Source organism: Necator americanus, chromosome I, assembly GCF_031761385.1.
Source record: "Necator americanus strain Aroian chromosome I, whole genome shotgun sequence".
Taxonomy (NCBI): Eukaryota; Metazoa; Nematoda; class Chromadorea; order Rhabditida; family Ancylostomatidae; genus Necator; species Necator americanus.
In genome coordinates this window covers 27,803,534-27,831,138 of record NC_087371.1, presented here as the reverse complement: position 1 = coordinate 27,831,138, position 27,605 = coordinate 27,803,534, and the positions used below count along the sequence as shown (strand labels likewise).

The 27,605-nt window shown below is 42.3% G+C and overlaps 9 protein-coding genes across 13 annotated transcripts; 2 read left to right on the top strand and 7 right to left on the bottom strand.

Moving 5' to 3' along the window:
• Window positions 1-25: 25 nt before the first annotated feature.
• Window positions 26-277, top strand: RB195_007067 (uncharacterized protein; the record flags this gene model as incomplete). The annotated part of the gene is made up of 1 exon (XM_064180495.1): window positions 26-277. One exon carries the CDS (start codon window positions 26-28, stop codon window positions 275-277), a length of 252 nt encoding a protein of 83 aa, XP_064037361.1.
• A 236-nt stretch (window positions 278-513) lies between these two features.
• RB195_007066 (uncharacterized protein) lies at window positions 514-813 on the bottom strand (the record flags this gene model as incomplete). Its single annotated transcript, XM_064180494.1, has 1 exon — window positions 514-813. One exon carries the CDS (start codon window positions 811-813, stop codon window positions 514-516), a length of 300 nt encoding a protein of 99 aa, XP_064037360.1.
• A 27-nt stretch (window positions 814-840) lies between these two features.
• RB195_007065 (uncharacterized protein) lies at window positions 841-1,698 on the bottom strand (the record flags this gene model as incomplete). The annotated part of the gene is made up of 1 exon (XM_064180493.1): window positions 841-1,698. One exon carries the CDS (start codon window positions 1,696-1,698, stop codon window positions 841-843), a length of 858 nt encoding a protein of 285 aa, XP_064037359.1.
• A 112-nt stretch (window positions 1,699-1,810) lies between these two features.
• RB195_007064 (uncharacterized protein) lies at window positions 1,811-2,194 on the bottom strand (the record flags this gene model as incomplete). The annotated part of the gene is made up of 1 exon (XM_064180492.1): window positions 1,811-2,194. The coding sequence occupies one exon, from the start codon at window positions 2,192-2,194 to the stop codon at window positions 1,811-1,813; it is 384 nt and encodes a 127-aa protein (XP_064037358.1).
• Window positions 2,195-2,809: 615 nt separating this feature from the next.
• Window positions 2,810-3,181, bottom strand: RB195_007063 (uncharacterized protein; the record flags this gene model as incomplete). 2 transcript variants are annotated; one of them, XM_064180490.1, is made up of 2 exons in its annotated part: window positions 2,810-2,979; window positions 3,109-3,181. In XM_064180490.1, the coding sequence occupies 2 exons, from the start codon at window positions 3,179-3,181 to the stop codon at window positions 2,810-2,812; spliced, it is 243 nt and encodes an 80-aa protein (XP_064037356.1). The 2 variants fall into 2 exon arrangements, with proteins under 2 accessions (XP_064037356.1, XP_064037357.1); XM_064180491.1 differs by having other exon boundaries at window positions 2,810-3,028; window positions 3,113-3,181.
• A 2,949-nt stretch (window positions 3,182-6,130) lies between these two features.
• Window positions 6,131-17,762, bottom strand: RB195_007061 (uncharacterized protein; the record flags this gene model as incomplete). 3 transcript variants are annotated; one of them, XM_064180488.1, is made up of 14 exons in its annotated part: window positions 6,131-6,233; window positions 6,288-6,373; window positions 6,454-6,561; window positions 6,621-6,761; window positions 6,824-6,899; window positions 6,960-7,041; window positions 12,383-12,514; window positions 13,709-13,857; window positions 14,098-14,186; window positions 14,628-14,778; window positions 14,848-14,954; window positions 15,417-15,568; window positions 16,433-16,478; window positions 17,694-17,762. In XM_064180488.1, 14 exons carry the CDS (start codon window positions 17,760-17,762, stop codon window positions 6,131-6,133), a joined length of 1,491 nt encoding a protein of 496 aa, XP_064037352.1. The 3 variants fall into 3 exon arrangements, with proteins under 3 accessions (XP_064037352.1, XP_064037355.1, XP_064037353.1); XM_064180486.1 differs by lacking the exons at window positions 6,131-6,233; window positions 6,288-6,373; window positions 6,454-6,561; ... (1 more) ...; window positions 6,824-6,899; window positions 6,960-7,041 and adding an exon at window positions 12,161-12,237; XM_064180487.1 differs by lacking the exons at window positions 12,383-12,514; window positions 13,709-13,857; window positions 14,098-14,186; ... (3 more) ...; window positions 16,433-16,478; window positions 17,694-17,762 and adding an exon at window positions 8,566-8,599.
• Window positions 9,331-9,795, top strand: RB195_007062 (uncharacterized protein; the record flags this gene model as incomplete). Its single annotated transcript, XM_064180489.1, has 1 exon — window positions 9,331-9,795. The coding sequence occupies one exon, from the start codon at window positions 9,331-9,333 to the stop codon at window positions 9,793-9,795; it is 465 nt and encodes a 154-aa protein (XP_064037354.1).
• Window positions 17,763-20,567: 2,805 nt separating the features above from the next.
• Window positions 20,568-24,611, bottom strand: RB195_007060 (uncharacterized protein; the record flags this gene model as incomplete). 2 transcript variants are annotated; one of them, XM_064180484.1, is made up of 2 exons in its annotated part: window positions 20,568-21,014; window positions 24,570-24,611. In XM_064180484.1, the coding sequence occupies 2 exons, from the start codon at window positions 24,609-24,611 to the stop codon at window positions 20,568-20,570; spliced, it is 489 nt and encodes a 162-aa protein (XP_064037350.1). The 2 variants fall into 2 exon arrangements, with proteins under 2 accessions (XP_064037350.1, XP_064037351.1); XM_064180483.1 differs by lacking the exon at window positions 24,570-24,611 and having other exon boundaries at window positions 20,568-20,825.
• A 1,621-nt stretch (window positions 24,612-26,232) lies between these two features.
• Window positions 26,233-26,637, bottom strand: RB195_007059 (uncharacterized protein; the record flags this gene model as incomplete). Its single annotated transcript, XM_064180482.1, has 3 exons — window positions 26,233-26,328; window positions 26,396-26,505; window positions 26,619-26,637. The coding sequence occupies 3 exons, from the start codon at window positions 26,635-26,637 to the stop codon at window positions 26,233-26,235; spliced, it is 225 nt and encodes a 74-aa protein (XP_064037349.1).
• Between the last annotated feature and the right edge of the window lie 968 nt (window positions 26,638-27,605).

Below are 27,605 nucleotides of genomic sequence, written 5' to 3'. Positions count from 1 at the left end.
TAAAATAAGGTGGGCCGGACAGGTGATGCGCTTTGATGACAACCGTTGGACCGGAGCCGTGAGCGACTGGGTTCCCCGCGATATTAAGCGCACTACAGGAAGACCGCCGACCCGATGGTCAGATTTCTTCACGAAGTCCTTCAAAGAAAAATATGATGCTCCTCGTGTCCCACGCGAAAGGAGGAACCACTGGGCTACTCTGGCACGCGATCGGGACAAATGGAAGAATTACTGGCGTCCGCTGGACCAGTTCGAAGATCAACGGGAGTCAATGTGATCAAGGTGATTCACTTGCTGTGACTTACTTGACTTAATCGGCGGGCTGATGTCATCGCCTGACGCGATTACCCGCATCTTTGCCGAAGTGTGCCGTCCTTGAAAACAGCTCTGCCCAATCTTCTCGATCTTCTGCGCACAGAATCAATCCATTCGTCGTTATTTCATATTCATATCCTTACGTCTCCCCTGAACTGCCTATCCACGCCGAGTGTCCTCAGGTACTCTTTCACCACCTCAGTCCAGAACTTCCATTTTCGGCCAGGTGGCTTCTTCCAGCTCGAACCCGACGAACTCCTCAGAACTCGTTGAACAAGGCGATCTGCCGGTCTCCTTTAATATATGACCAAAGAAGCGAAGACGATTTACTTTAACCACTTTCGATGGCGGTGCAAGATGTTGATGTCTTCCACGTGTCATCCGCCAGTATACCACATCAATTTTTGCGTAAAAATCTTCATGGTGACATACCCTAGGCCAAAAGTAGCCAAGTAGCCGTCTAAGCAGCTTTCGTTCCGTGCAGTCAAGCCTCTCCATAACTGTTGACGGTGCTGTCCAACTCTCCTATCCGTACATCATGATGGGGCGAATTGCGGATAGGTAAACTCGCAGCTTGACTTCGTTGGTGATGGAGGTCGACCACAGGCATTTCGTTAAGGAGTTAAATGCAGATGTGGCCTTAGCGCATTTTTGCTGAACATCTCTCTCGTAGCTGCCATTGTTCTTCAGCATGCAGTCTAGGTAACAGAACTCATCGACGAGTTCTATCGGTTGTCCGTCCACCCTGATTCCCGTTCGCGGTCTCGAAGAGATCCACATCTGCTTGCATTTTTCAGCGCGTAGGCGTTGTCCATAGGCTGCAGCCAGCTTCGATACAAGGTTGGCAACATGTTGAAGTTTCCTACTGCTTTCCGCGAATATAACAACATCGTCGGCGTACTCGAGGTCAGTCAAGGGGCACCCTGATGGTGCTAAGACAATGTCGGCAGGACACTGGTCGACTGTTCTTCGCATAATGTCGTCAATTGCGAAATTGAACAGGAGAGGTCCTGCCACTGCCCCTTGTCTTACTCCAGTTATCACTTCAAACGGTGTTGTACATCCGGCTGGTGTTCGAACTGCAGCAGTTGTTCGTTGATTCATATCATCAAGCAAGCGAACGAACTTTCCTGGTACTCCATCGGCGCGGAGCGCGTTGAAAAGACGGTCTCGGCGAGGAGAGTCGAACGCGGCTTCAAAGTCCAGAAACGCTAGTTGCAATGGCTTCGAATACCGCTGCCAGATTTCGATCACTCTCCTGACGATGAACACCTGGTCAATCGTAAATCGGTCAGGACGAAAGCCAGCTTGCTCGTCGCGCGTTCTTTCTTCGCGATGTTTGATAAGTCGATCCAGGATAATGCGCTCCACTACCTTGTACATAACACGCAGCAAAGAGATTCCTCGATAATTCCTTGGGTCCGTGACGGTGAAACTTCTTGTGGAGGGGAATTATGATAGCGTGTCTCCACGAATCAGGTATCCTTTCGTCTATTCATATTGAACGGATGATCTTTGTCATCTCACGAATCCCAGACGGAGGAAGATATTTTAGCATTTCTGCGCTAATCCCGCCGTCTCCACCAGATTTTCCATTCTTCATTTTTTGAATACAGACCAGGACCTCCGACTCGGTCGGTGGCTCCTCGTTAACCGCATATGTCGATCTATGAACGTGTTCGAGTTCAGGAGCTGACTGTGCTAGCCGGTTCAGTAAGGTCTTGAAGTGTTCCTTCCAAATTGGAAGGGTTGCTTCACTGACAGTTACCCCATTGGCAGTGTTGAGGACAGGGGAACATCTCTTCATTTTGCTGCTATACTTCAGTAGAGCATAGGCTTTCCGCGGGTTCCTGTCCTCCCACGCCTTCTCAAACTCCATTGCTCTAGACCTCCACTCGTTATCGCGGTCTTGTTGCAGTTGACGACGCAGTTTCCTTCTAAGACGCTTTTCCTAGTTGAAGTCACCAGCGCTGCGCGCGACACATACAGAATTGTATGTAGATTTTGTTTCCGCAGATGCAAAGGCAAACTTCTTCCGCGACAATAGAACCGGGAGCGTTTCCCTTGCAGCATCCTGGATCCACTTTGTGAAGGAATTCGCATCGCAAAGTTTTTTCCTGGTCCGTACTCCAACATGAATAGTCTCACGTTGGCGGAAATTTTGTTCTGCATTCATCGTCTTTCAGACCTCTCATTTCGATTTTCACTTGAGAAAGAACTCCTCCCTTCCTCTTGTGGAACCGTCTCGTCTTGTGAATCTTAAGGCTGAGAAGAACTGGCTGGTGGAAGAGTCAAATGCAACGTCCCAAACAGGTATGGTTTTCCGGATATTCAAACGAGGAATATTCCTGTTCAGAACGCAGTTAAGCTTAAGTTTAAGAGCCTCATCTTCCGCTTGCGCTGCTCTTCAGGCGTTGAAAGCGTTGACCCTTGCCACGTGAACCGATGGCGTCGATGATGGAGCACATATACACATAAGTCAGCCAGAGGGTCGTTATGCGCTTGGTGAATAATACCATTTTCCTAGCAAATCGAATTGTTGTTCGAGTCCCATCTTCGCATTTGTGTTGATTCCGACAATGACCACCTGGTGACTGGCCATTATAAACAGCAACGCACTGAGTTCATTGTAGAAGACGCTCTTCCTGCTGCCTTCAACGGTTTCTGTAAGTGCGCGAGCACTTACGATCCACAGATTCTGTACTCTGCGATCCTACAGTCATACAAAGGCACATCTAGACGACGTTAAATTCTTTTACCAGCTTGTTGTGATGGTTCCTCTCGCGTACCCACCTACTTTCTTCTCATCGGCATCGCCGCAGTGTATGTTACAATTTCCAGTGTTGATGACAGGCTGATCTCTCATGCCTGTTCCCTGCAGTGCAGCAAACAGCACACAGAGATATCGCAGAAGCCTAGACAAGGTGGTTTGTTGGAGACACTCGACAGTGTCTCCCTCGACAAGCAATTTAGCGTGACCAAAGGAATGCTTTCTCCCAAAAATTCCATGCTCCCTTCGGGCAGTTGACCTTTCAGGTTGTGGGCTTCGACGATGTGCTGTGCGACAGCACCCTTTAATGCAATGGTTGGAAATCTTTTGACCTTTTGATCTTTTTATAACAGTGTGGCTTATATAGTTCGTGCGTTCCCAATGCGTAGACTCGAACGCCTGATAACATTTAGTTACAGCAGGGCCACCATGAGCAGGTAGCAATCAGACTTGTGAACGAGACCTCAATCTCATTTGCCAAGGAAAGTAATATATATATATATATATATATATATATATATATATATTACTTTCCTTGGCAAATGTCGCCGCGTTCCCCGCGATATTAAGCACACTACAGGAAGACCGCCGACCCGATTGTCAGATTTCTTCACGAAGTCCTTCAAAGAAAAATATGATGCTCTTCGTGTCCCACGCGAAAGGAGGAACCACTGGGCTACTCTGGCACGCGATCGGGACAAATGGAAGAATTACTGGCGCCCGCTCGACCAGTTCGAAGATCAACGGGAGTCAAGGTGATCAAGTCAAGGTGATATATATATATATATATATATATATATATATATATATATATGGTAGCAATCTAAAGATAAAGATTTTGGATTGCTTAGTCACTTTCGTTTCTAAAAACAACAGGAAAGAGACTTGCAATTCGTTTTTTGAAGCAGCCAAATAAGAAAAAAGATACTCTGCAAAAGAAGGAGGTTTTTTTTTCTGAAGTCTGCTGGAGATTTAGAAAAAAGAAGTGATTAAAAGCAGACCTTAACGAAGCTGATGGAAATTTCGAAAGATACTGAAGGATCTCCTAAATTAGTGGAAGAGTTGTCACCGAACAGCAAGAAGGAAGAAAGAGTTACGAGAACATGCAAAGGAAATTCAGAATTACCTCATACCACTGATGTTTAGAACGAAGTTATTATTGATATTGTTCAATGAACACCGTACATTAAAATGAAGTACCGGCATCAAACAACAATCTTGGGATGTTTCACCGCCGTTCTTCTTCAATCAGAATCGTTTGAGGCTTATGGGCTTATGGGGCCGTAGAATGAATTGCAGGGACCAACCGCTGCATCTAATAAACGTCTTTATCTTCTTAGGCAAGTCTAGTAGCAATTTTTCGCCACTTTAGGGAAAAATCTTGGCTGATCTAAGGAATTTCAAAACATGCAGACACGAGTAAACCTCTTGCCACTGCGTTACACCTGCCTTACCGTACAACGAAATTGTCATGAATTATGGATTCTATTGCTTCATTAGAGCAAGCGTAGCGCAGGCGTTAACACTCTTTTTTATGTCTGCCATCTTCCAAACTTACGGAGTTGTTTGAGAGAATCAAGACACTGACTACATGGTGTCTTGATCGGGTAAGTGGCAGGAGGTGAAAACTCTCTCTAGATTCCACTTTTTCTTTTTTTCGGCTAACTACGTGGGCACACTTCCTCTCCTTCTGACTCATGAAGCCTGTCTCGCTCACTGAAGCTCATTCACTAATAAAGATACTTATATCCTGCAATTAAACTTTTTTAAATTTGTTCCGTCATGTTACCTCCTCTCTCAAACTCCTCTATCTCTGAACAACCTCTTTTTTGACTTCTGCATTTTCTACCTGGTTTGGTCTTGTCTTGATTGGTGTGGTTACTCGTTTGAGAATCCCGAAAGTTGGTGATCTCTATTGTTCAATTTTCATCGTCAAATCAGCTCCTACCCCATTGGGGGAAGTTGATGGTCAAATCCTGATATGTAGATGAATAAACCGATGCTGAGCGTCGTGGACTGGATTAGTAGATGTCATGAGAGGATCATTTACTTTTTGAAGTAGGAGAGCGACATGCTTAACGTATTATCCGCCACGAAATTTACTGCGCCAGGCGCCACTGACAATATGCTTGCCGATTTCTTCATAGATGTTCTGACTTAGGCAAATGTGTTTTCGTTTTTTTCTCTTTTTGGTGCACCGTTCGTGTATGTGAACGAATAAATAAATAAACAAATATTCCTGTTTCCAATCATGACTTTCCTTAGCAATTAACTAACATGAAGTGAACTAACATGAGACCGCCCTCGTGCCAACGTGTCTGGCGTTAAGCAATCCACTTGGGTTTACTTCAATTCAGAACCGTTTGCGGTTTTTAAACGTCTATATTATTATGTCTATATTAGATAATGACTTGCAGGGGCGAGTCGATGTATCAACCTAAAGTTTCCACCCTTCGAGATATGTTTCGGACCAATTTGCCGATTCCAGATTAATGAAAAGCTTGATTGGCTCTAAGAGGATTACAAACCGTTGAAACTATCGTGCAGACACAACGGAACATCTTGGCCTTGGACTTCGTTAGATCCGATCCTGTTCCGAAAATCAGTATGAAATCAGTTAGACCGGCATAGTATACTACCTATTGTAGAACATTCTTTGATTTTCTACCAATACCAATATTTCTACAAATATATTAGCTGGTAGTGCTATGTGCTATATCAGAATGCTTCTCACCTGTGAGAACATAAAAGAATACCGTGCAGTAAACAAAACGCATGATTTTCACACTTCTTGAGAAGCAAGAAGAATGGGCAGAATGTGTAAAGAAATTGGGATTATAAGCAAAAAGTTTGCTTCAATTGTAATTTATAATATTGTGTACATTGCGGTCCGCTGTATGGAATTCTTCTCAGTCTTAGCTATTATTTAGATGATTTGTGAAACCGCCCACGCCTTAATACTGTGATACACTAGCCTTACTGCAAATAGTTCATTTATACTGTAGACGAGTAAGAGGAATGTCAACAGTGTTTCTTTCAGCGCGCTCATGGGCTGCAAAGTCCTTCCATACAGGTCGGCAATCTGATATTGACGCAGCGGTTGCAGGAAGGCCCTGGCTTGTACATTTGAGAGCCAGCAATACCTCCTCTGAAACATACTCTTCACGTGTCAAATTTAATTTCCGCCTAGAGTTTAACGCACCTTGGAGTAAAGTGGCAAACTACGTTCACAAATGGAGGACATCTTGCTATCGAGCAGCCAACTTGTCTCTCAGAGTCCCAAACCATCTTAATTCACAGCATTGACTTTCTTCGTTCCAAATTATTTTTTCTTCTATTCTGAGTAAAAAGGAGAGCTCCAAATTTACTTTTGCAAAGTTTGGTATTCCAAGACTAGTCTGGTAAATATACTGTGGGTTCGTGCCCTGTGGAGGCAGCCTTCCAGTATTTGCTTCATTCGTCCAATTGTTAACAGCCTGAAAAAACAGGACATAAAAAAGAGGCAGCGTTTGTCTATGTGACTAATGTTGTCTACCGTTCTTGCGACAGGGTCATATGCAGCAGTAGTGTCCTGAAAGATATATCTGGTTTCAGCATAAGTAGCTGTCCCCGAGTCCCTGTCTTGGCACTGTATAGCCCAGTTGTTCGCACTGGTTTCTGCTTCACAACTATATGTCTAGAATATGGGAAATAATGTTTGTTCTACAAAGCGTTTAGAAATCTCACTGTTTTACTCACAAGCCTTATCATTTTCGATGCCTGACGAGCATACACTCCTGAACTAGTGACGAAAAGACCTCGAGCGACTTGTGATCTATTGGATTTATCGTTAATGCACAGCTACTAAGGCAAAAACTTCAACAACCAGAAATACCTTATCTGATTGAATTGTGTTAGGAATGTATTTCTTACAGAATCGGTTATCACTTGATTTCCTGAGCACACCGTGTTCTCACCTTGAAAATATGATTGGAATAAGATTTTGAGCAATATTCACGGTCCAGAGTCAGCTGTCAAAGTCTACGAAATTATAGTTATGCGAAGAAAGAGCGGAGATTTGTAGAGGATTACAAAATGTCCCCAGTTAAGGATCTCGGCGAATCAAACAATTTGATTTCAGTTAACGGTAGGTCTAATGACTGAGTGACGTTCTCACTTGATCTCGGGGTCGTAAAAAGGGAGGTAGCAAGGGAAGGGGCGTGTGCGCGTGGGAAGGGATGATCGAAGACAAGCGTGATAACCGGGACAAAATATTGTATGATATCCCATGGTGCATTACAAACATTATATAACATAACATACACTACAAAATGTGGCATCAAATAATAATAAGTAATTACATGCATTACAGAATATTATATTACGTTCTAGGCGTAGGACAGTAACATGGAAGCATCAGCATTTTGTTTTGAAGATGTACAATGTGTTGACATTGTGACAATGGGACCGCAGGTTCAACACTTCGTTGACCCAACCTTTTGCGAAAGAGATAGGAACGTGAAACCGACCCTAAAGAATGAAGAATCCAATTGTAAGTAGTTCTAAGCAGTTTGAAAGTGAATTTAATAACCAAAAAGCATTAGATTCTGTGCACATTTTTAGATCTGGAAGATGGTGAATAGCTCTGCGATAGGAGGATCAAGAGAAATGTTTCAAGTAGTTTTTAAGAGGGGAAGGTTCGCCCTACAAGAAGGTTGGCCAAAGAAGCACAGATTCAGTGCACATTGTTAGTTTTGGGAGATCGCAAATGATTTCGTGATAACAGGACTCAGAGAAATGCTTTAATGAGTTTTTATGGAGGAAGCCCTGGACTACTGCTTAAAATTTTAGTACGAGAAAAGAGTCCAAAAATTCGGCGGAACAGGACTAAATCGACGGCTCTCATTAGATCCGTTTTTGACCACAGTTTTTGAAAATAACATGGCGCTTTTCAATGCATAGTTGGAAATTTTCGGAACAGCGCTAACAAAAGCATTTCACATTAATTGCGGTAAAAAAAACGGTCCGGAAGATGCGGCGCGTGCACAAGGCTGGCGCGCTCCAGTCGAACTCCTTGTAGAAAATAGTGCGCCAGAACCACTGAAGCCGTATCTTCCGGGCCGTTTTTTTACCGCAATTAGGAAGAAATGGACGAAATCACCCCTATCTCCTTAATCTACGATCCCGTATACGAATACTCCACCTAAAATCCGTACCACCTCAGATTCGTGGAGTGATGCCTTTAAGAGAGAGGGAAGTAATAGCTACTGGCATTTCGATTCTAATAAATATAACATTAGCCTCCACAGTCGGAGCAAGCATGGTGTGGGGCGCGACCCCCAGGATTCGGTGCTGACAGAAGCGAAGAAACACCAAGTAGTACAAGAAGAACCAAATTTGCTTATTGTTGTTGAGATATTGGTATTGAAATATTTCCGTTTTTATTCTACTCTATTTTTATTCTTAAACCTACGAAATAACTTCAAATACTGGCTAATCACCTAATGCGACAAAAAAGAGAAGAGTCAGTTGCATAGGTCGAATCACGGAGAAACGACTAGAAAAACAACCAACGATGACGTTGATCAATCCGGCTGTACAAAGATTGCGGAGATCTCAGATCTCACATAGGTCTCGGCGTTATGGAACAGAGAGGTCGAAATCAACATGTTTTTTTTTTCGAAAACCGCGCCAAAACGGAGTGTACTAATGTTGTGACAACTCTGACTCTGTTTTCTACAGTGTGGTCAGAGTCTAGTAGTTTATACGTTGTGCGTAAAAAAAGGTGTGGAGGGTAATTATCCATGGTCAACGATTCCGTTTTCCTGCCTTCCCTCTTCTTCTTTTGCTCTCAGTCGCTAACTGTCATAAACCAGCTGGAGGCTGCCTACAAACTTTCGTGATAACTCTGGACTTATTGCTAGAATAGGCGCGAAATTGGGACCGAGGTGCAAAACGGAAGGCGAATCAGCTGAGGTGAGTGCATCTCCAATCAGGGGTACACGAATCTTGTACGCTTCTGTTGATAGCATTGGTGCCGCTGTGATCTTAACGCGCAGTGGTAGTGCTAAGAGGATCGCTAACCTTCTACTGTTGCCGATGGTTCAGCAATCACCTGAACTTCTCCTGCAGTCTAGATTTAGCACTAGAGCGGATACAATCACAAATGGACTTTGACTCACCCACTGTTCTCCTCCAAATGCTTTCGGCACAAAGCGTTCACAACGTTGTTTTTTATACACGCTTTTTTTTAGGAACGAGAACATATGATCCTGTCCTGTCTTCAGTGCCATACGCAGAACATATCTATCTGGGCTGTACGATGGGTGCAGCTGAGCTTCCCATCTCAGGAATTTCTAGGAGGTCTTCTTCGCGATGTGAGGGCACGCGTTATCCTGCAGCAGGCGAACGTTCTCGAGCTTCGTGTGCTCCCTGCGGATCTTGTCGGCCAGTCTTTGCAGTTGAGCGCAGTAGACCTCGGCAGTAACTGTCGTGTTGTCCGGCAGCAGTTCGAAACGGTAGATTCCATGAACTCCCCACCACACGCTCGGCACGACCTTCTTCTCATGGATTTCATCTTTCACGAAAGGATCCGGCATTTCATCGCCAGCGCACCACGCACGTTTGTGAGTGTGGTTGACGTAGATGACCCATTTTTCATCTCCAGTGACAATGGTGTCCAGCCAGTCGAATCTGCAGCTTCTGGAGAGCAGCTGAGTGCAGACGTCTAGGCGTCTGTGGCGCTTGCCGTTGCTCAATGCATGAGGGAGCACTGACCGAGCTTTTTCACCATTCGGAGAAATTGCAGTCCATTGCTCGCGGTAGACAGCGAACAGCCAAGACTGGCAGCAAAATACCGCACACCTTCATATGGATGTTGCTCCACCAGATTCTTCAGTTCGTCGAACGATATTGCAGTCGGTCAACCAGAGCGAGGCTGATCTTCGAGTTTCCTGTTTCCGGCTTTTAAGCGCTGCAACCAGGCGCGCACAGACCGCTCAGAAAGGGCTTCAATGCTAAATACTTGACTTAAAGGCATCACCCCACGAATCTGGAGTGGTAGAGATATGGGATGTAGTATAGGTAATCGAGGTGGGAGACCCCGAAAAAGTGGGTGGCTCCGCTCATCTCGCGCTAAATCACCCCAAAAACCGGCCTCCAAAATGCCTATTCGAACGACGCGAACAAGCAACGCGCCACTGTTGCGCTCCGCCCATCTGCCTGTGACTCATCGTGGCTCTTTATGACGCCCCCATGGACAATTTGCTTTCTCTTCTCGGTTTTTTCTTATCTCTTTTGTTATTTTTGTGTTTGTATTTGCCTTTTTTTGTATTTCTTTTCTTCCTGCGTCATCGTGCATATGTTTGTGGCTGTCCTTTTTCGTTTTTTCTCACTATTTCGCTTTCTTTCTTCCTTTACCTTATGTATTATTGTCTGTCGGTTCTTATACTTACTTTTTGCCTCTTTTTTCGTCCTTGCACTTCTGTTTTTCATTGTTTCTGCCTTTCCTCCATATGTTTCTTTCCAGATACTCTCGCCGCTCTCTCTCTGCCAATTATTCTTTCTGATTGATTCTGTTTTGAAGGTAAGTAGTGCCACTTTATGATTGTTTCTAGTATTTTCACTGTGTTTATTGTTCTCTGTCTGTTCTTATGCCTTCCTCTTGCCTCTTTTCTCCTTTTTTTCGTCTTTCTGCTTTCTTTTACCTGTTACTTTTCAGTCGCACTTCGCCTCCCGCCTCTGCCCACTGTTATTTGCTACTCTCTTTCTTATTACTACGCGCACCTCTTCTACTTCGAGGGTAAGTACTCTATGATTATCTCTTCTCCTTTGTGATATCATGGTTTTCGTACAGAGTTATCTTTCATGACAAGTGAGTATCATTTTTTCAGTCTTCCACTCCTTATGTCCTCGGTGTGGAAACGCCTTTCGCTCCTTTGGATCCCGCTCATCTTCTTCATCTTTCTTTCCTATTTGTGATGTTGTTACAGAATTGTAATGACGTTGCTTCTCAAATAAATGTGCCTACGTTCATGAAATCAAACACCTGACATGTAGACAGTTATATGCATTTGCCGAATACAAGATCCGCATACTCCCATTCATACATATATGAACACATACAGTTTTCAGTCCACATAAATAACATAAATATCTGGAAAGAAACATATGGAGGAAAGGCAGAAACAATGAAAAACAGAAGTGCAAGGACGAAAAAAGAGGCAAAAAGTAAGTATAAGAACCGACAGACAATAATACATAAGGTAAAGGAAGAAAGAAAGCGAAATAGTGAGAAAAAACGAAAAAGGACAGCCACAAACATATGCACGATGACGCAGGAAGAAAAGAAATACAAAAAAAGGCAAATACAAACACAAAAATAACAAAAGAGATAAGAAAAAACCGAGAAGAGAAAGCAAATTGTCCATGGGGGCGTCATAAAGAGCCACGATGAGTCACAGGCAGATGGGCGGAGCGCAACAGTGGCGCGTTGCTTGTTCGCGTCGTTCGAATAGGCATTTTGGAGGCCGGTTTTTGGGGTGATTTAGCGCGAGATGAGCGGAGCCACCCACTTTTTCGGGGTCTCCCACCTCGATTACCTATACTACATCCCATATCTCTACCACTCCAGATTCGTGGGGTGATGCCTTTAAGTTTTGATGGGCTTCGGCAGCGAGGGAGCAGATTCGAACTCGTAAAGGAGTACGTATCGAATATGGGTGGAATGTTCGGCCGTTATAGGATGAAATAGGCAAGAGTTAGCCAGATATGTTATTTGTATACAGGCGGTAGTGTCCTTATGTAATATATTTAAAACGGGAACTTCCAGAACATCTCAAAAAAAATCTGCGCTACTGCGAAATTTTCGGCAGATACTTTCGGAACACCCTAATATATCCCACTGTATCATGAGAGAGTATAACAAGAGGGGCAAAGAAGACGCGTTACAATGTCTGTGTAGATGCTTCGCATATGGCGGAGAAAGACTACTTGTGCAGTCTCGAGTGTTGGAATAAAATGCAGTATCATTCATTTCTCTATTATGTTTAGTACTTCTTCTAAAACAGAGCTCCTAAATAACCCCGTTCATTATATTTATCCGTGTTTTTGGTTTTCTTCCGTAGACGAATTTATTTCGGGAGAGGAAGGACAGATGCCTCGAACAACTGGCACTGTAACTGTGCAACTACAGAAAATTCCCAAAGAACGACTTATAGTCAATGCGGTTACGACTGACTACATTTTTCCTTTTCTTTCCTCAGTTTACCAACTATGTCTTCATTGATCTCAGCGAAGGGCCAAAAAATTCGTACTCACTCGGAGCAACCATAGTGGTCGTAGAAGTCGCAGCTGTCGTGGTTGTGGTGGCAACGCTACTCGGAGCAGCGGTAGTGGTCGTAGCGGTCGCAGCTGTCGTGGTTGTGGTGCTCACAACAGTGGTTGATCCCCCTGCAAACCTATGCAAACTTATCTATCCAGCTAAGTGTTATCGGTCATCTTATTTGCTTGCTTCTAGGTAAAGCGTTTATATTACTTGAAAGAGCTCCGTTTGCTCTACAAAACTGAAAAAAAATTTGAATGATTTATTTTCTACTTATTTTTCAGCCTTAGATATGGAATATCCAGATGCAAAGATCAGCACTTTCGACAACTACATTTTCACGCGATTTCTAGCCAAGTCGGAAAGCTGCTGCAGCCGCTTGGGACATCAGCGACGCGTACAGAAGTGTCATAGTGTGTCTAGTGCACAGAAATGGTCTGCGAAATTGAAAATCGGCGATTAAGAGTTTGTCACACGCATTGCATCGAAAGACCTTCTAAGTTCGACGAGGAGAGCCTCAAGCACTTCGAAGAAGGACAGTTACCAAACACGTAGTGGCAAAAAAATGAACCGCGATCACCTAACTTTTCTCCACCGTTTTCTCTGGGATCGGGCTAGACCTGGACTATGGGAGCTCGTGAGGTACCCAAAAATTGGGCAGTTGGGTACCTCACGAGCTTACCGAAAGAAACAAAGAAAATTGCCTTCTGGTTCAATGGCGCCGGACATCGAGCAATGAATGCATGGGAAGAAGCAACGATTCTTCAACAGTATTTTCACTAGAGATGAGTAGTAGGGTCTATACGTCGATATCTTATAAAGGATTGAAGAAACAACGAAGCCGTGAGTCAAGCAGGTTCTCTACCCAAAGGAAACTTTGATTCGAGTTTGGTGGATTGGAGAGGTCTACTGAAGTACTCTATGGAGTGAAAAAACTCTCGTTGAATTCAGAAGGTATTCCGGTGTGAGGCGTGTCGGCGAGGTTAAAATCGCCATTTTTCAATTTCGCAAACCATTTCTGTGCACTAGGGACGCCTAAGACACCTCTCTGGTACACGTCGCAAAAGCCCCGAGAGTCCCTATTCATAGAAATTATATCAGTTCTTCAGAGTAGAGATGTAATCATATAATCCAGACGTTTTACCAAAGAAAGAGTAAATTAGTATAAATTAAAATTTCATGTAAAACTCATTCATTTGAGCAACATTTTAAAATATAGGGTTAAGAAGTAAGTGCTTATTCTCAATTAATACTTTAAGATGCCATATTTAATGTGTTGCTCAAGCGCTGATAGAAGAAATATAGGGTTTTAACTAACTCACCATTTAATGTCAACAAGGGCGTAGAGCATAGGTTTAGACTAGTATCGCACGTTGTATTTGAACCAGGTATGGCCTTTCTACACTGAGAGTTACTCGTGCAACCGGTTGATTTTTTCGAAGGCGAATAGAGTGGTTCTCCAATAACTGGACTGAATAGTGGAAAATAACAAGAGAAATAACAATATCTATTTCTTTAAAATTAATTATATTCAAAATTCATGTGTTCGCACAAAACTTTCCATCATTTTGAGTATCGAGACAAAAATTTTATTTTTGACGAAAATCAAGAGGAAACAAGGAACGGGTAGAATAAAAGCTTTAAAAACGATTATTTTCACGTAAACTAATATTTTTTATTTATCCACTCGTATTTTCCATTCATTTTTTACCTGTCACTGTATGCGCAAGCATATGCAGTTTTTCTCGGTGCACATTGAGTTATTGTACATCCTAGCGAGATCGATTTGTGGTAAACAATCTAAAATGACGGCTTCATACCAACAAATGTAGATTTTGGTAAGAAAAAAACCAGCAACAACGACAATGCAACGACATGCAAATCAAACTTATGTGTAGGAAAATCACCTTTGAAGATTTTTTGTAATATTCAACACTTCTATAAGGTACACAAAGTACAGTACTATATAGACAAGAAATTGGTCTGTGTTTGTATTTTTGATCTTGCTTCATAATATCCTGTACATGCTGAAGAACTTTGAAACAATTCACGGAGTTTACATTACCTTGGAGTGGATAGTAGCTTAAAAACTGCTTTTTGTATTTTTACTTAAGAAAAGACCTCCTGAGAAAAAAAAAAATAAAAAGAGATACTTATGTTCTATCTATGATACCGTTCTAGAATCCAATATTAAATTAAACTCCAATTATAAATTCTTTCCAAGTATAGAATAAAACCTACTCTTGCAAACGGTGCAGCAAGTTCGTTCCCGTAGACAACCGTGGTTTTGTTGAAATTATATTCGAAGCTGGTTTCTGTCCACTGAGTCATCAATTTTTGAATGTCTTGTACAACTTTCTTATCAGAGGGAGCGGCAACATTATCACGTATTCTAAATATAAATATGAGTATAATAAGTTATTTCTTGTAGTTAACATTGAAGAAACATCAAACAGCTCACATCCCATAGTTTATAGATTTGCCCTGTAAGACACCTGGCGTGGTGCTCTGAGAATTGCAAGCGGTGGTAACCGATAAAACCTGTTGTTCCAATCCGCAGTTGTATGACTAGAATATCAAGCATCACTAACTCTAGCAGTTTTAGAGAACTTGGCGCTTATTTATCCCCTTAGAGACGCTACTCATACAATTTCAAATTGAGAGTAGTAGAGGTTGATGAGCACATATGCGGCCTATATAGTGCTTTGCTGGATGCTATCAATGTATCAAGTGATTGTTTTCACTATTCCAGAGAAGGATGGTGGAATTTATCAACATCGTGAATATCAAGAATTTAGTCAAACGGTGCCGAACTATTGAACACGCAGGCGTAGCGCTGATCTCGTACCATTGCGCCTACATTCGTCCTTTCTGATAATTTGGAATTCAGAGCAAATTTTGGGATATTTGACAAACCGTGGCACATCTCCTACGCCTTTGTACAGCTTCCTCAGAGCCTATTTAAAAATATATTTACTATATGAGGGAACCCTAAACATCATAAACATAAACTCTAAACTATAAACATACCATCATGAACAAGCTTGTCGATCCCGGTAGAGTGCCCTGTTCATCATATACATTTCCAGTCGCAAGACTACTCCTGTAGTTGTTATGTTCAGTCAGGAACGCCGAACGTATTTTGTCATCGGGGAGCGGTGGATTTGCGCAAACTTGCCGGACTAAATTACAGAGATAACAAACTAAACAGTGGAACGAGAAATCTTCACTAATATCTATTCTTCGTCTCTTGAAGGCGACTGTAGTTCGGATTCTCGCTCTCGCTTCATCTCACGCAGCCATTTTTTAGATCATTCTCTTTCGTAGCAGCCAAAAACTCCATGAGGGGCCCAAGAGAAGCTTCTTAAGAGAGATGTCGTAGAGCCAAAGGGCTCACCTCTTAGCACTTACACACAGGTCAAAAGTAAATCTAATTAAGTAAAGTCCTAGGTTAAACGTAACCCATTTTTGTTAGAAGAGATATGTTTGTGCACGGAAACCGCGAGTGTCAGTGTAGTGTGCATATTTTACTTCTTTAATTCGAGTGCTTCTACACTTGTTCCTACATTGCCGTGTATTTAAATATTTCCTATTTCCTTATGCGCACGTAATGTTACCATCTTTCACAGGAAAACGGCTTAGGAAAAGCGTCTGAAGCCTTCCAATGAAGCTAGCATCCACGCATATATGGAACAATGCATGAACGCAAAGGAGAGCAGGGTCATACTAGCTCTGCTCTTGGTTTACTGCCCTTCAGAACTACCGCAGTTGATTCTCATGCCTCTCGTGCATCCGAGGTGTCCAAAAGTATCGGATGGATTTGTTGGACTTTCTAAGTGTCTCTCTAAGTGTTTTAATGTACTCTCATACATTTGTTTGTACTATTCGTTTTAAGCCTAGGATAGTTGTAAAATGCAGAAATGTTTGTCCTTTTTGACAACTCCTTCCAACATTGGTTGTGATAATCTTTATCCTTTCATAAAGCTATGTTTTGAATTTGGTTTTTTTTTCAAGTGTTTATTGATGGTTGAGTGTGAAAGACGAACCTACTTGTTTATCCTGTGGAGCACCACCGGTGACGCTTACGAGTACCTTCAAACAAATGAACTTATCAGATATTACAAAGGTGCACGTTAACTTACCAGCAAAAAGATGAACATTGAGTGTCAGAAGGTGTACTTCAATTATTATTCTCTACAAAATCTGCTCCTTTAACTCAAAGCAACACTTTGATAACCACTTCACCTCTTTGCAGTAAAAACTGCAAGAAATTTAATTGTCTTAGTTTATCGTCCCTGATCTGATGTCTGATGTGAACATTCAGATGCTTCGGATAGAAATGATAAAAGATAAAAGAAGAAAAGATAGAAATGCTGCGCTGGCATATCTTGTGGGGATTATCGTGGCTATGCGATAGGTAGGTAGGTGTAGAAACAACGGTTGTCGTGAGCTGTTCGAAATTAATTGCTTAAGACTGGCAGTTCGACTATTTTTCAACCTAACCCGTCTTCACTGCCCTGCATCGAGACGGTGCTGTTGAATATTTTGGCGTCTCTACCGCTTGAAGTGATGGCTCGCAGTTACTCGCTACATCGCTGTACCGTTGATAACATGCACGGTGAGAAGGGCGAAGAGCGAGTAGCTCGGCGAAGGGAAGCAATGAAACCATGTGATTAATAAGAGACCTTTGGTATTTGATGGGACATTTACTGAGTATGGACGTCGGTACAGCATGTTGTGAAGCTAGTTTAAGATATGTGATACACTATCGGCTTCATTAATTTTGTTTGCTATCATCACAATCCGCTGTCTGCTATATTAAAGGATGAAATGAAACCAAGACCATTAAAGGTGTATGGATTACCGAAGAAATTTAGCGGTAGTACAAAGGAAGTTTTGGAAAAAAATCTTTCAAAAACACCTCTTATCAATGCAAAAGGAAAACAGATGAAGGTAAGTGAAGAATCGTGCGCTGCAAGCATAGCGTTCTCATCTGTAATTCTATTCTGTCTTATTTGCAGGTAATCTTTTCTGTCTTTTGTGAGTTCCATGTCTCGATTGCGTATCAATCTCAGTCGGTAGATTTTGTGTTCACACATCTATTCAAAGCCAGATATTACAATTAGGATAAAATTGAGCAAACATATGAAAAAAGAACGAAAGGAGGCCCATCCGCGTTTCGATCTTACTCTAGATCACCTACTTCTTACCAATTGCAATTAGGAGAGCAGGAAAAATTCAAACTCCAGAAGCGACTTTTCATCTCATCAATTAGCGATCTACCTTGTTGTAATGGTGCATCCTTACCGGTGATGCAGCTCTTACTGCTGCAAGCGGCGTACAGCTGTAGACAAACAACAGCAAGGCGATATTCATCTCCTGAAAATATAACTAGTCCTGCTATTGTTTGCTATGGATAACCATGGGCAACTAATGATGTTGTACCCATACGCGTGAATACTAATCATGAAGACATTGTTATAAAAGTAAAAAGAATATTGATTGGCTTAGAAAGATGCTATCCACTTCCAAAACGTATGCAAGATCCTTGCACAAAGTCTACCCCTTCACATTCAGCACCAGTTGCGACTTTTGCTTAACTTTTGCTCCATTTGGCCATAAACAGAAGTCTTTTTGCACCCAGCAGCAAAACAGAGAAACAACAAAAATAGAATTTCATTCTCATTTTGATGCTTCCGGTTGGATGGATGCATTTCCATCTAAAAGAGTTTCAGCTACAACTTTCTTTTGCTCTACTCAATGGTCCAGCTGCCATCTGCCAAAAATGTGAGACTATAACAATCGGTTGTTTGCAGCAAGAAGAAATTCGTATGGCCTTCGAATACTCAGCATTTCAGGCTCTCCAAACTCCTCAAATCCTTCTGAGGGACAGACAGCAATGCGACTCGGTACGGAAAAAGTCGAAGCTCGTATCCGCGCGTAGCGTGATACGATAGAAATAAGACTAAAAGTCTCTATTCTATGATTTGTTCCTTAGAGTTCAGAGGAAAAAAAGGTGTCGAACACGAAACAAAACGATGTGATTAAGCAGATCCGTACAGACAGAGTTGGTAGCGACTTCACCCAACTCTCACCCATGTATCCAAAGGGTCCCCAGTCGCTTTCGTGGCATCGTGTCTAAGTCCCTAGTTACTTTTTTCCTCCCTCTGTTCTTCTTACTTCGGATCCTATTTGTTTGCGAAATGAAGACACACAATGTGCTTACCTGGACGATAAAATGAGTGCTCTGCACTCATGTGCATACGGTAGTGACGAATTAGTGGCGTGCACATTTTTATCCGCACGTATGTTAGCTGTCTCACAAGTCACCACAGATGCTAGGCAGGAAGTAAGCGGTGTGAAGCTAATCTCCCACAAAATTCACATTTGATGTTGCGTTCAGATATCTAAGTCATCGCGCAAGTATCAAGATTATGCACATGAGACAGCCACAAGGCTGAGTTAGGGAACGGATTGAAAGGTCTATAGCTTGGACCACTACATCACATCTGCGCAAAAGTTCAGAGGAAAAAATCTCACTGTTTCAGATTATAGATTTTTTACTCTAGTGGTTTCACTTAGAGAGGAGGTGAAGGAGGAATCTAGAGAAAAAAGGAAGGTCTGATTTGTCTCGAAAATCGACAGCCTTTTATTCGGATTTTCTTTCATTAAAATTCTCAGGAACAAAACAAAAGTCAAATGAAACTTGCATAGAAGAAAATATCAGTGCAATAAAGCTATGAAATAGGAGTCTTGACATTTTAGGAATGACGAGAATTACTCATAGAAAGAAAACTTCAGTGTAATAAAGATATAAAATAGATGTCTTGACAATGACAAAGGATTACTCATCATTTAATGAAAGGGAATATTACGTACAGCCCGTCCTTCATGATGCTCGAGGCAGCAGCTGTTGAACACTCATCATAAGCAGACCTTTACAGTAAGGTGATATACCGTACTTGTCAAGAACTGAAATTATTGCTGTAAACTGACGCTAGATAAAAACTGCACATCAACATGGTCTAAAGATTTGCTTGAATTAAGTCAAAAGTTCTGTTCTTCATAAATTTACCAGTTCTTGAAAGTATCCGATTTCTGCTAGAAAATTATTGGGATGTCTCCTAATGATATCATTTGTAGCAGCGGCTGTGACAGAAACGTGACTACATTCCAAAGCCGTAGTTTTTTCGAAGGAGTTAGAGAACCAACTTAAAGCACTTCTTTTGTTGCTCGACAACAAATAAAAATTACCAAAAACCGGTATTACCAAAAAACGAAGGGAAGAACATGTAGTGAAATCAACTCTCGCGTGGTCTGAGGCGAAAATCCTGCACTTTTTCCTACTCGTTGGCGTCTGCTAGCCCCATCACATGAATAATGAAAACGGATTGACGCTTTGTTGTGTCGCACTAATCCCATACAATGTGTGTGTGGACGGGGAGCGTAAAAGGTTGAAATAGCCAACATTGTATCTAGAGGTGATTATTTGCAGGAGATGCAACAACACCGAAAATACAACTTCAACGGACCTGCGCTACGAACCTAACAATATTTTGCCATGACATACATAAACGCTACAATAGCATAAGCATTGGGCTATATGTAGGTGATCCTTAGGCGAAAGTTAGTTAGGTAATTTATAAAGTTTGATTCTGCACTACTTCTTAAGCAGAACCAAGCAATTCATAAAGTGACTAATGTTTAGCGGGAAGCTATTGATTGAGGAGGAAAACACAAGAACTGAGCCCAGGGGATAACGCGAATACGCTCATTCTGATGAATCCTCAAAGTCCTTTTTCCTTCAAACATTTCCTTGGTGGTCTTCAAAATTCAATCACGATTTGTAGTGCGCGGTTTCGACGCCCGTTCAGCACAGGCTTGCACTTCTCTGAGCAGCAGCTCGTAATCCACGTCCTCACCTACCCGTCACCTTGGCACAAGGAATCCTCGAGTATGCCTACCTCATAGATGATTTCTTTCCTCCTTCGTTGTCGATAGCAGATGTTCTCTTCCATGGTGTGGCTAAGTCGTATTTTCGCAAGAAGAAGACGGTGGTCAGAGTCGTACCATTGGGCGGTTCATCGGCGGATGATCTTTTTTTTTCGAAAAGAGAGGATTTTCAGAGAGAAACGGCTAACTACAAGCCAGCGATACGATTGCCATTTTCATTTCGGTCCTCTAGTCCAAATTTTCCAATCCTGTATTCCTCTTAGGTGCGTCCAATTCGGATTCATCAGTTGCTAATGTTAGTGAGTAGCAGTTGATGATGCTGCTGAGTTTTTGGCGTATATGGAAGAGGTGACGAATGGCCAGACGAGATGACAGGATCTTGTGGAAATCGACAAGATGGGCGACAGATGGGTGCACAACAACACCAACACTGCCTACACTTTGCGTCGTTTCCTCTCCGTGAATGACGAGCGTGCCATCATTCATCTGTCGAACCTCGCTCCTTCTGCTATTGCTCTCAGAGAGTTGCAGAGCAATCACTTGAAATTCGATGCGCTCTGCAGCTTCTAGAAGACCATGCAGGTCTGTGGACACTGTTCCAACGTTGTAGGCGCGAACCCTTAGCGCTCCATGCACGTTTCGCCTTGATCCAGAGTCGAAGACGTGCTGAGCAACCTGAGATTTGATCCCCCTCACCGATCACATACCGTCTGAGACGGCAGGGCTGTACAGGGTACTCAGGCAGTTAGTATGCTGCAGTGGCAGACAGACTTTTCCTCATACTAAGCGGCCCTGCCATGACGAGCTTAGCTTTCACCACAGGTCGTCACGCAACCTATCGGATCTGATCAGAGAGCCACTTTGCCACATTTTGCAAAGACGATGACAGTGGTTTTCTCTTTGCTAGGGTTTCGATTCCGTGAACTCGAAATGTCGAAAGTGTCGAACTTTTTCTTAGCTTAGGATACCCTACCAGAGGTCGTACCTCCACTGTGCATCGCAGTCCGACCCAGAATCACCTGCACTCCACTACAAGACGGCGACGTTGTTGAGGTGCGCGCTGGTCACTTCAATTTAGACATCTTCTTTCCACTTCTATACGACATAGGTATGAACAGTCTTGATGGAAATTCCTCGATTTTAAACGTGACATAGTTTAGAAGCAAACTTTTAACATAGTATTATGGAAGTGTTGGAGGCTCCGCATACCTTTGGTCAACATACTATTGTCTAATTTTTCTAGTGCACTATTATTATGCCATTCCTTTTTGTAATTCCTTTTTATCTATATTACGCCCTACTTATAGGCCAGCATAGAAGCTTCTAAGATGTAGTAAAGGAGCCAAAAACACCCACCTCTTTAACACTACAATTCTATCTATCTCTACCTTTTCGATCCTTTTGCAAACAAGAGAAAATACGGTCAGTGTTGCTGAACAATATGTCAGAAGGATAATGCTGCGTGTGGTATTCCGCTTCAGAAAGCTGGAAAAAAGACATCTAAAGTTCTACCTTACGAAAACGCTCGAAGATGGAGACAGTGTCATATTTGCTAAGGAAAGTAAAATTTAGAAGGGCGGACACGTCACGTTCTTTAGTGATAACCATTATAGCAGAGTAGCAGAGCGCTACTGGTTTCCACGCGGTGTCATTGAGAGAACACCGCTAAACCAGTGGCGAAGGTGCCTGTTAGGCAAGAAACTTTCCTTGCAAAAAAGAAGAATCTGGGCAACTCCTGCTCGTGATTGAGACGAAGGACGCCTGCTCGAGGAACTCGAAAGATGTGAGATTTAGGAGAACTTTATTGCTGGTGCGATATTACGTACACTGTGCCCATTCAGCAGCATCGTGATGAAAACTTCAAACCGAATTTTGGCATGCAGCTGGCTCCACTTTTATACTGTTATGCGGCGCAGATGCAGTTCTCAGACCATCGGAGACAACTTTCAACACTCAACCACTAACCATGACTTGTGGTCAAGTTTTATTGCGGCAAAGCATGCCAAAGTGCGAGAAATTAGAACTTTTCGTCATTTTGTAACTTGTCTACCCTCATGCTAACTTAACCATACTTGCTATACAAGTTCCTTGTCTCCCTACATCGTTAAATTCAAGAATTACACGATTTTATTTGAAAGATGAGATGAGATATACAAAATATGAATTCTTATCACACCATTACTGTGAGAGTCCTTCTGATGCCCGACTTTGAGGTTTCGTTTAGTGTCCGCTTCGTCCATTAATGAAAGTTAAAGGCATCACTCCACGAAACTGAGGTGGTACGGATTTCAGGTGGAGTATTCTTATAAAGGATAGTATAAAGAGGAGGGTGATTCTGTCCATTTCTTCCTAATTGCCGCAAAAAACGGCCCGGAAGATACGGCTTCAGGCGTTCTGGCGCACTATTTTCTACAGGGAGTTCGACTGAAGTGCGCCAGCCTTGTGCGGCGCCGAATCTTCTGGGCCGTTTTTATGGGAATTAGAAAGAAATGGACGGAATCACCCTCCTCTTCATAATCTACTATCCCTTATAAGAATACTCCACCTGAAATCTGCACCACCTCAGATTCGCGGGGTGATGCGTTTAAAAGTAGTAGCACTCTCAAATTTTTGCTACGGAAATAAATCCGTTTTTGTTGCCAACAACGGTTCGTTTTCTACCTTTTTTGAAATGTAGATATTGTTAAATGATTTCGCAGTATTCTTGGTGGAAGTATCAGTACTACGTTCAGAGAATATTCAAATTTGATTTCAAATCCATATTCCTACGACATCGCTGCAAATTAAAGACATTCAAAGTTTTAGAGAAAGCTATTTCTCCTCTTTTTCCCTCACAGACAATATAAATACAATGATGTGCTAACGTCAAATGGCATGAGCATTATTATCATGCTGATAAAGGTAAAAGTCTTACGCCACGTTACGTAAACCGTTAGTTATTATTTATGCAGCTGTCTGCGTGCTTATATCCAATTTTTGAGGAAAAGGTCTGACAAACATAAAGGTAAGAAACAGAGTAGTAGTCATAAGGAGGCGTAGATTAACGTAGAACCCTATGTTAGTAATAGTCACAGCCATAAGACGGTTTTCAACGTCTTTTACTTTTGTCAAAACTGCTCGGAACTGTTGCAAACTCTTGGTGCACAAATAATCTCGCTGACTGCAATTTCTGTAGGGACACCATAATATTATATTGCATCCTTCTTAGCGTCCGTCTAATCTCGGACTTCGGATACCCTGTTTTCCCCGCTTCGCTAGCCTTAGTGATGAATAAAAAATCAAAGCCGAAGAACTTTCTATAAAGTTCTGTCACCGAATCAAAGTCGTTTTCTCTAATGCTGCTCAAACACTCTTTATTTATTCATTTGTTTGTTTATTCACATGCATGAATGGTACACCAAAAGAAAAACGAACACCACAACATATCTGAGTCAGAACACGTATGAAAAATCGGCAAACTTATTGTTAGTGGGGGCTGGCGCGGTCACTTTCGTAACAAAAAACACGCCAATCATGTCGTCCTCCTACTCCAGAAAGTAAGGAATCATCTGATGCGCAATAGAATCAGAGAACGCGGTTAGACCTCAATATTCAAACACCCACTTAAGTAAATTTTCCTCAAAATCCTCTTGAATTTTTCACTCTCTCCGGCTCCAAAAACATCATGAGACAAGAGCTTTAACCGTCTTGCAACTTTATAGAAGAAGTCATTAAACATTAGGGCAAAGTTTCTACGTCAATTTTTTGCATAATGTAAGTTGAGACCACCCGTTGTTCCACTAATGGTTCTGAGGGTCCAAAAATTGCTGGGCATTAACTTGGTTCCGTTTCTGAGGACTCGAAAACACAAAACCAAGCCGGCGTGTATACGTCTCTTCCTCAAGTTACTGATGCCTAATTTTTGACACGATCATTGTAGTTAATGACTACTATTTTTTGCTGACATTCCTTTGAACAATAAACGGGTAATAGTGTCCTGCACCATCCTTATGTGCCTCTTCTTTGAAGGGGTCCAAAAATGGGAACCATATTCAAGATGAAGTAGCAGGAACGATTTGTATAAATGAGTGAGAATAGTGGGGTTAGTGGTGTGGGCAAGCCGGAATGGCTGAAAAAGTGAAGAGTATGCTTTTTGTTCAATATGACTAATATGTTATGAGAAATTGAGATTATCATCGACAAAAATTCCTAAATATCTTATACATACTTAGCCACATCCCCTTTACTTACGTGCATACTCAGAGTCATGTCGTAATTATGGGCAGGTCCCATCTGAAAGCCAAGTCAAACACTTTAGCTGGTGAGTTCTGGATTACAGAACGTATCTCGTTGTAATTCTCATCACTACAGCTGCCGTAAATCTCAATATCATCAGCGTACACTTGGATACACACGCAAAGAAATTATGCGTACATATGGTATTAGGTCAATTGCGTTTTTTCCCTTTTTCAAAATAAAAACATCAATGATAGAATTCGGTAAAAATGTCAGCATATTTAGTACATTCGCACTTGTTTTTGCACATATATTCTCTCAACGGCACAATATTAAGCAAAACACTCGTTTTTCTCATTTTTTATCAGCAGTCAATATAAAGTGATGTGCTATTATTAAATGACAACCACTGACCATCACCTTCACACTAATCAAATCACATGAACTACTTTCTGCTACTGGAGCAGCTGCTTGCATATGGTCATCCTATTTCTGAAGATAGAATCTGGCAAACATGATAAGATTAGCGTACAAGGGATATACACGCAAAAATGTTCATTGGGAAGCGCTAACCATGCAGTTTTCGCGGGCATGAAACGGTTTACAACGTTGCATTTACTTGTTGACAAATTCGCATGGAATTACTGACGCTGCGGTGATAACGTCGCTGATTCCAGTTTCTTGCGCAGTTGCACCAATGCTGCACCGAGGAGTCAACTTCAGCGCCTTTTGAAGAAGGGCAGCAACTCGATGGAATGGGACCGATCTAAACCCATTTCATCCCTTGCCGGCTCCGGCACACCAATTGTGTTTGTGTGCAACGGATTTTGTATTGTATTTTGCAACGGAAAGCAGTGGGACGGGTCAGACGGCGTCGGATAGGTGTACTAGTATCAGAAGGAGACAAAATAGGAAGAGATGGGTTCCAGCGCGTCAAATTACTGCCCAAGAAAGCACTGAGGGGGATATCGCGGTGCGTTAGTGGTGTACTGTTTCATGTCCGTAACAATTATGTGCGTTGAATCACTTTATGTAGGCCTTCATGCACCTGCTCTCTCGTACGTTACTCTCAACATTTTTTTTCCAACTCCTTTCTTCATTAATTATTCATGTACATGCAGATGCGCTATCCTTGTACATTCTCTGGTTCCCTCTTCAGCTCATTCATTGGTTTTATGTGAATAGCCTGCCTAGAAAACTACCGATTTTCGACCGCTCGATGCAACGCGTGCACAAGTGTTATTTGGTTTTACGTAGGTCGAAGGGAAAAAGCCGTTACCAACGCCCTATTCTAGAACTGCTAGGAGGAACTGAGCTGGGCCACGTTTCTACTCGTAATCTACACCCCGATCTCTATACTTGCCCGCACAGACCAAAACATTGTCAATTTTGTGAAACCTGTCTTTTGGCGCTGCTTCAGCTGCGTTGCACTAGAGATACCCTAAAATCTCTTTGAAAGAAAAGGAGTGGCAGAACTTATGCTATTTCTTCGCATTTTATTTTATTTTAATTCTTCTTTTCCCTTTTTTACGTCTCGAACGAGAATCTTCAGAATGGGATGTTCCGTTCAAGATTTAGTTTGAACCGTACCAAGGTTCGTTTAATACACAAGGACACGTAGTAGAACTCTACTGTTCTTCTAGAGTGACCGAGGTGTGTGTGACCAGCATTACGTGAACTATTGGCCTAACAAAGTGTTGGTGACTTCCGAGATCAGATGGAAACCGTTGGTTTGTGGAGGTGATGGAGGAGGGATTGGATAGTCTATTGGAATCTGAAATAGGTGAGTTTTTTTTTTAGTTTGAACAGATTTCCAATCAACTTGACTAGCAAGAATCTACCTTGTTGTAGTCAACAGCCAAAGGATAACCATGTGCAAGATCTTTAACCAGCAACTGTGTGGTATCCTCCATTCTCGTCAAGTGAACGTTGTGACCAACAGCAGTGTGGTCTATAAATTGAAAGCATTGATAGCACGGCAATTTAAAGGTAGCATACTGGGAATCTGGAGTGACAAAGGGAATCTGCGAAAAAAGCTAGAGATGGAATTGTAGATTTCAGTACCCAGTATGATTTCATTCATCTTTCCCTAATAGTCGTAAGAAGCGACATTGAAAACGCCGTTTCCTACAATGAATAGGAAGATATGAGCGGATGTATGTTGGACCGGCCGCAATCTACAACCCCCTCTGTAGCCTTTTCCGCGGATTCCCTCACCATCTCAGATTTGGAAAAAATAAAACTCTCCAAAAATCTAGCCATAAAAAGATTTTTGTTCATTGTCTTTCCGCTCACCTCTGAAAAAGTAAGAAATCTATCGTTGAAAGCATGCTTAGGACAGCCATAAGGGTTACATCTAATATCCAGAAGAGAATCATTGTGGTCAGCGTCAGTGGTCATGACTCGAATAAGACTAATTTTTATCTGTTTTTCATAATCGACGACTTCAGTGAAGCGATACGGACTAATCTAGAAAGTGCGGTCTCGAGAACCGAGTGAAAATTGTGGAAATGCCTCCAAGGAATCTCAAGAAGCAATTAATTCGAAATTGAATGTACGAACGCCTCTGTTTTACTCCAGACTGTGTAATATGCCCATTCGGCAAGGAAGGCGACTGCATAGTCTCTGATGTAGTCTATCTAATTTCGTGCAAAACATTTGGGGACCAATAAATTGGCGAAACGGAACGACTACTTTGTGTTCGCATCGAATAATATCTAAATGGGTTAAAACAGCCGAAAACACCAGCCTCTCTCAGAGCTTAGCGTAGGCAATGACATAAAAATGTTCCTTTCTGCAATGCCGCCACGATCCTACCGTAGGAACCCAAAATTGTGGCTCGCAGATCTTCAGGGGCATTTTGGATAAGTACAAAATTTCCAAAAATGAATAGAAAGGAAGAGTGCATAGCCGTGACCAATGCGCTGGTCCTTTACCAAGACGTTTGCGGTTTTTGATCTACGGGATCATATGCGGGTCGCAACCCAGTTGGTATTAGAGGAGCGTTTTCATCATGCGAAGGAAACGCGACTACTGAGGCAGGCTCAACGT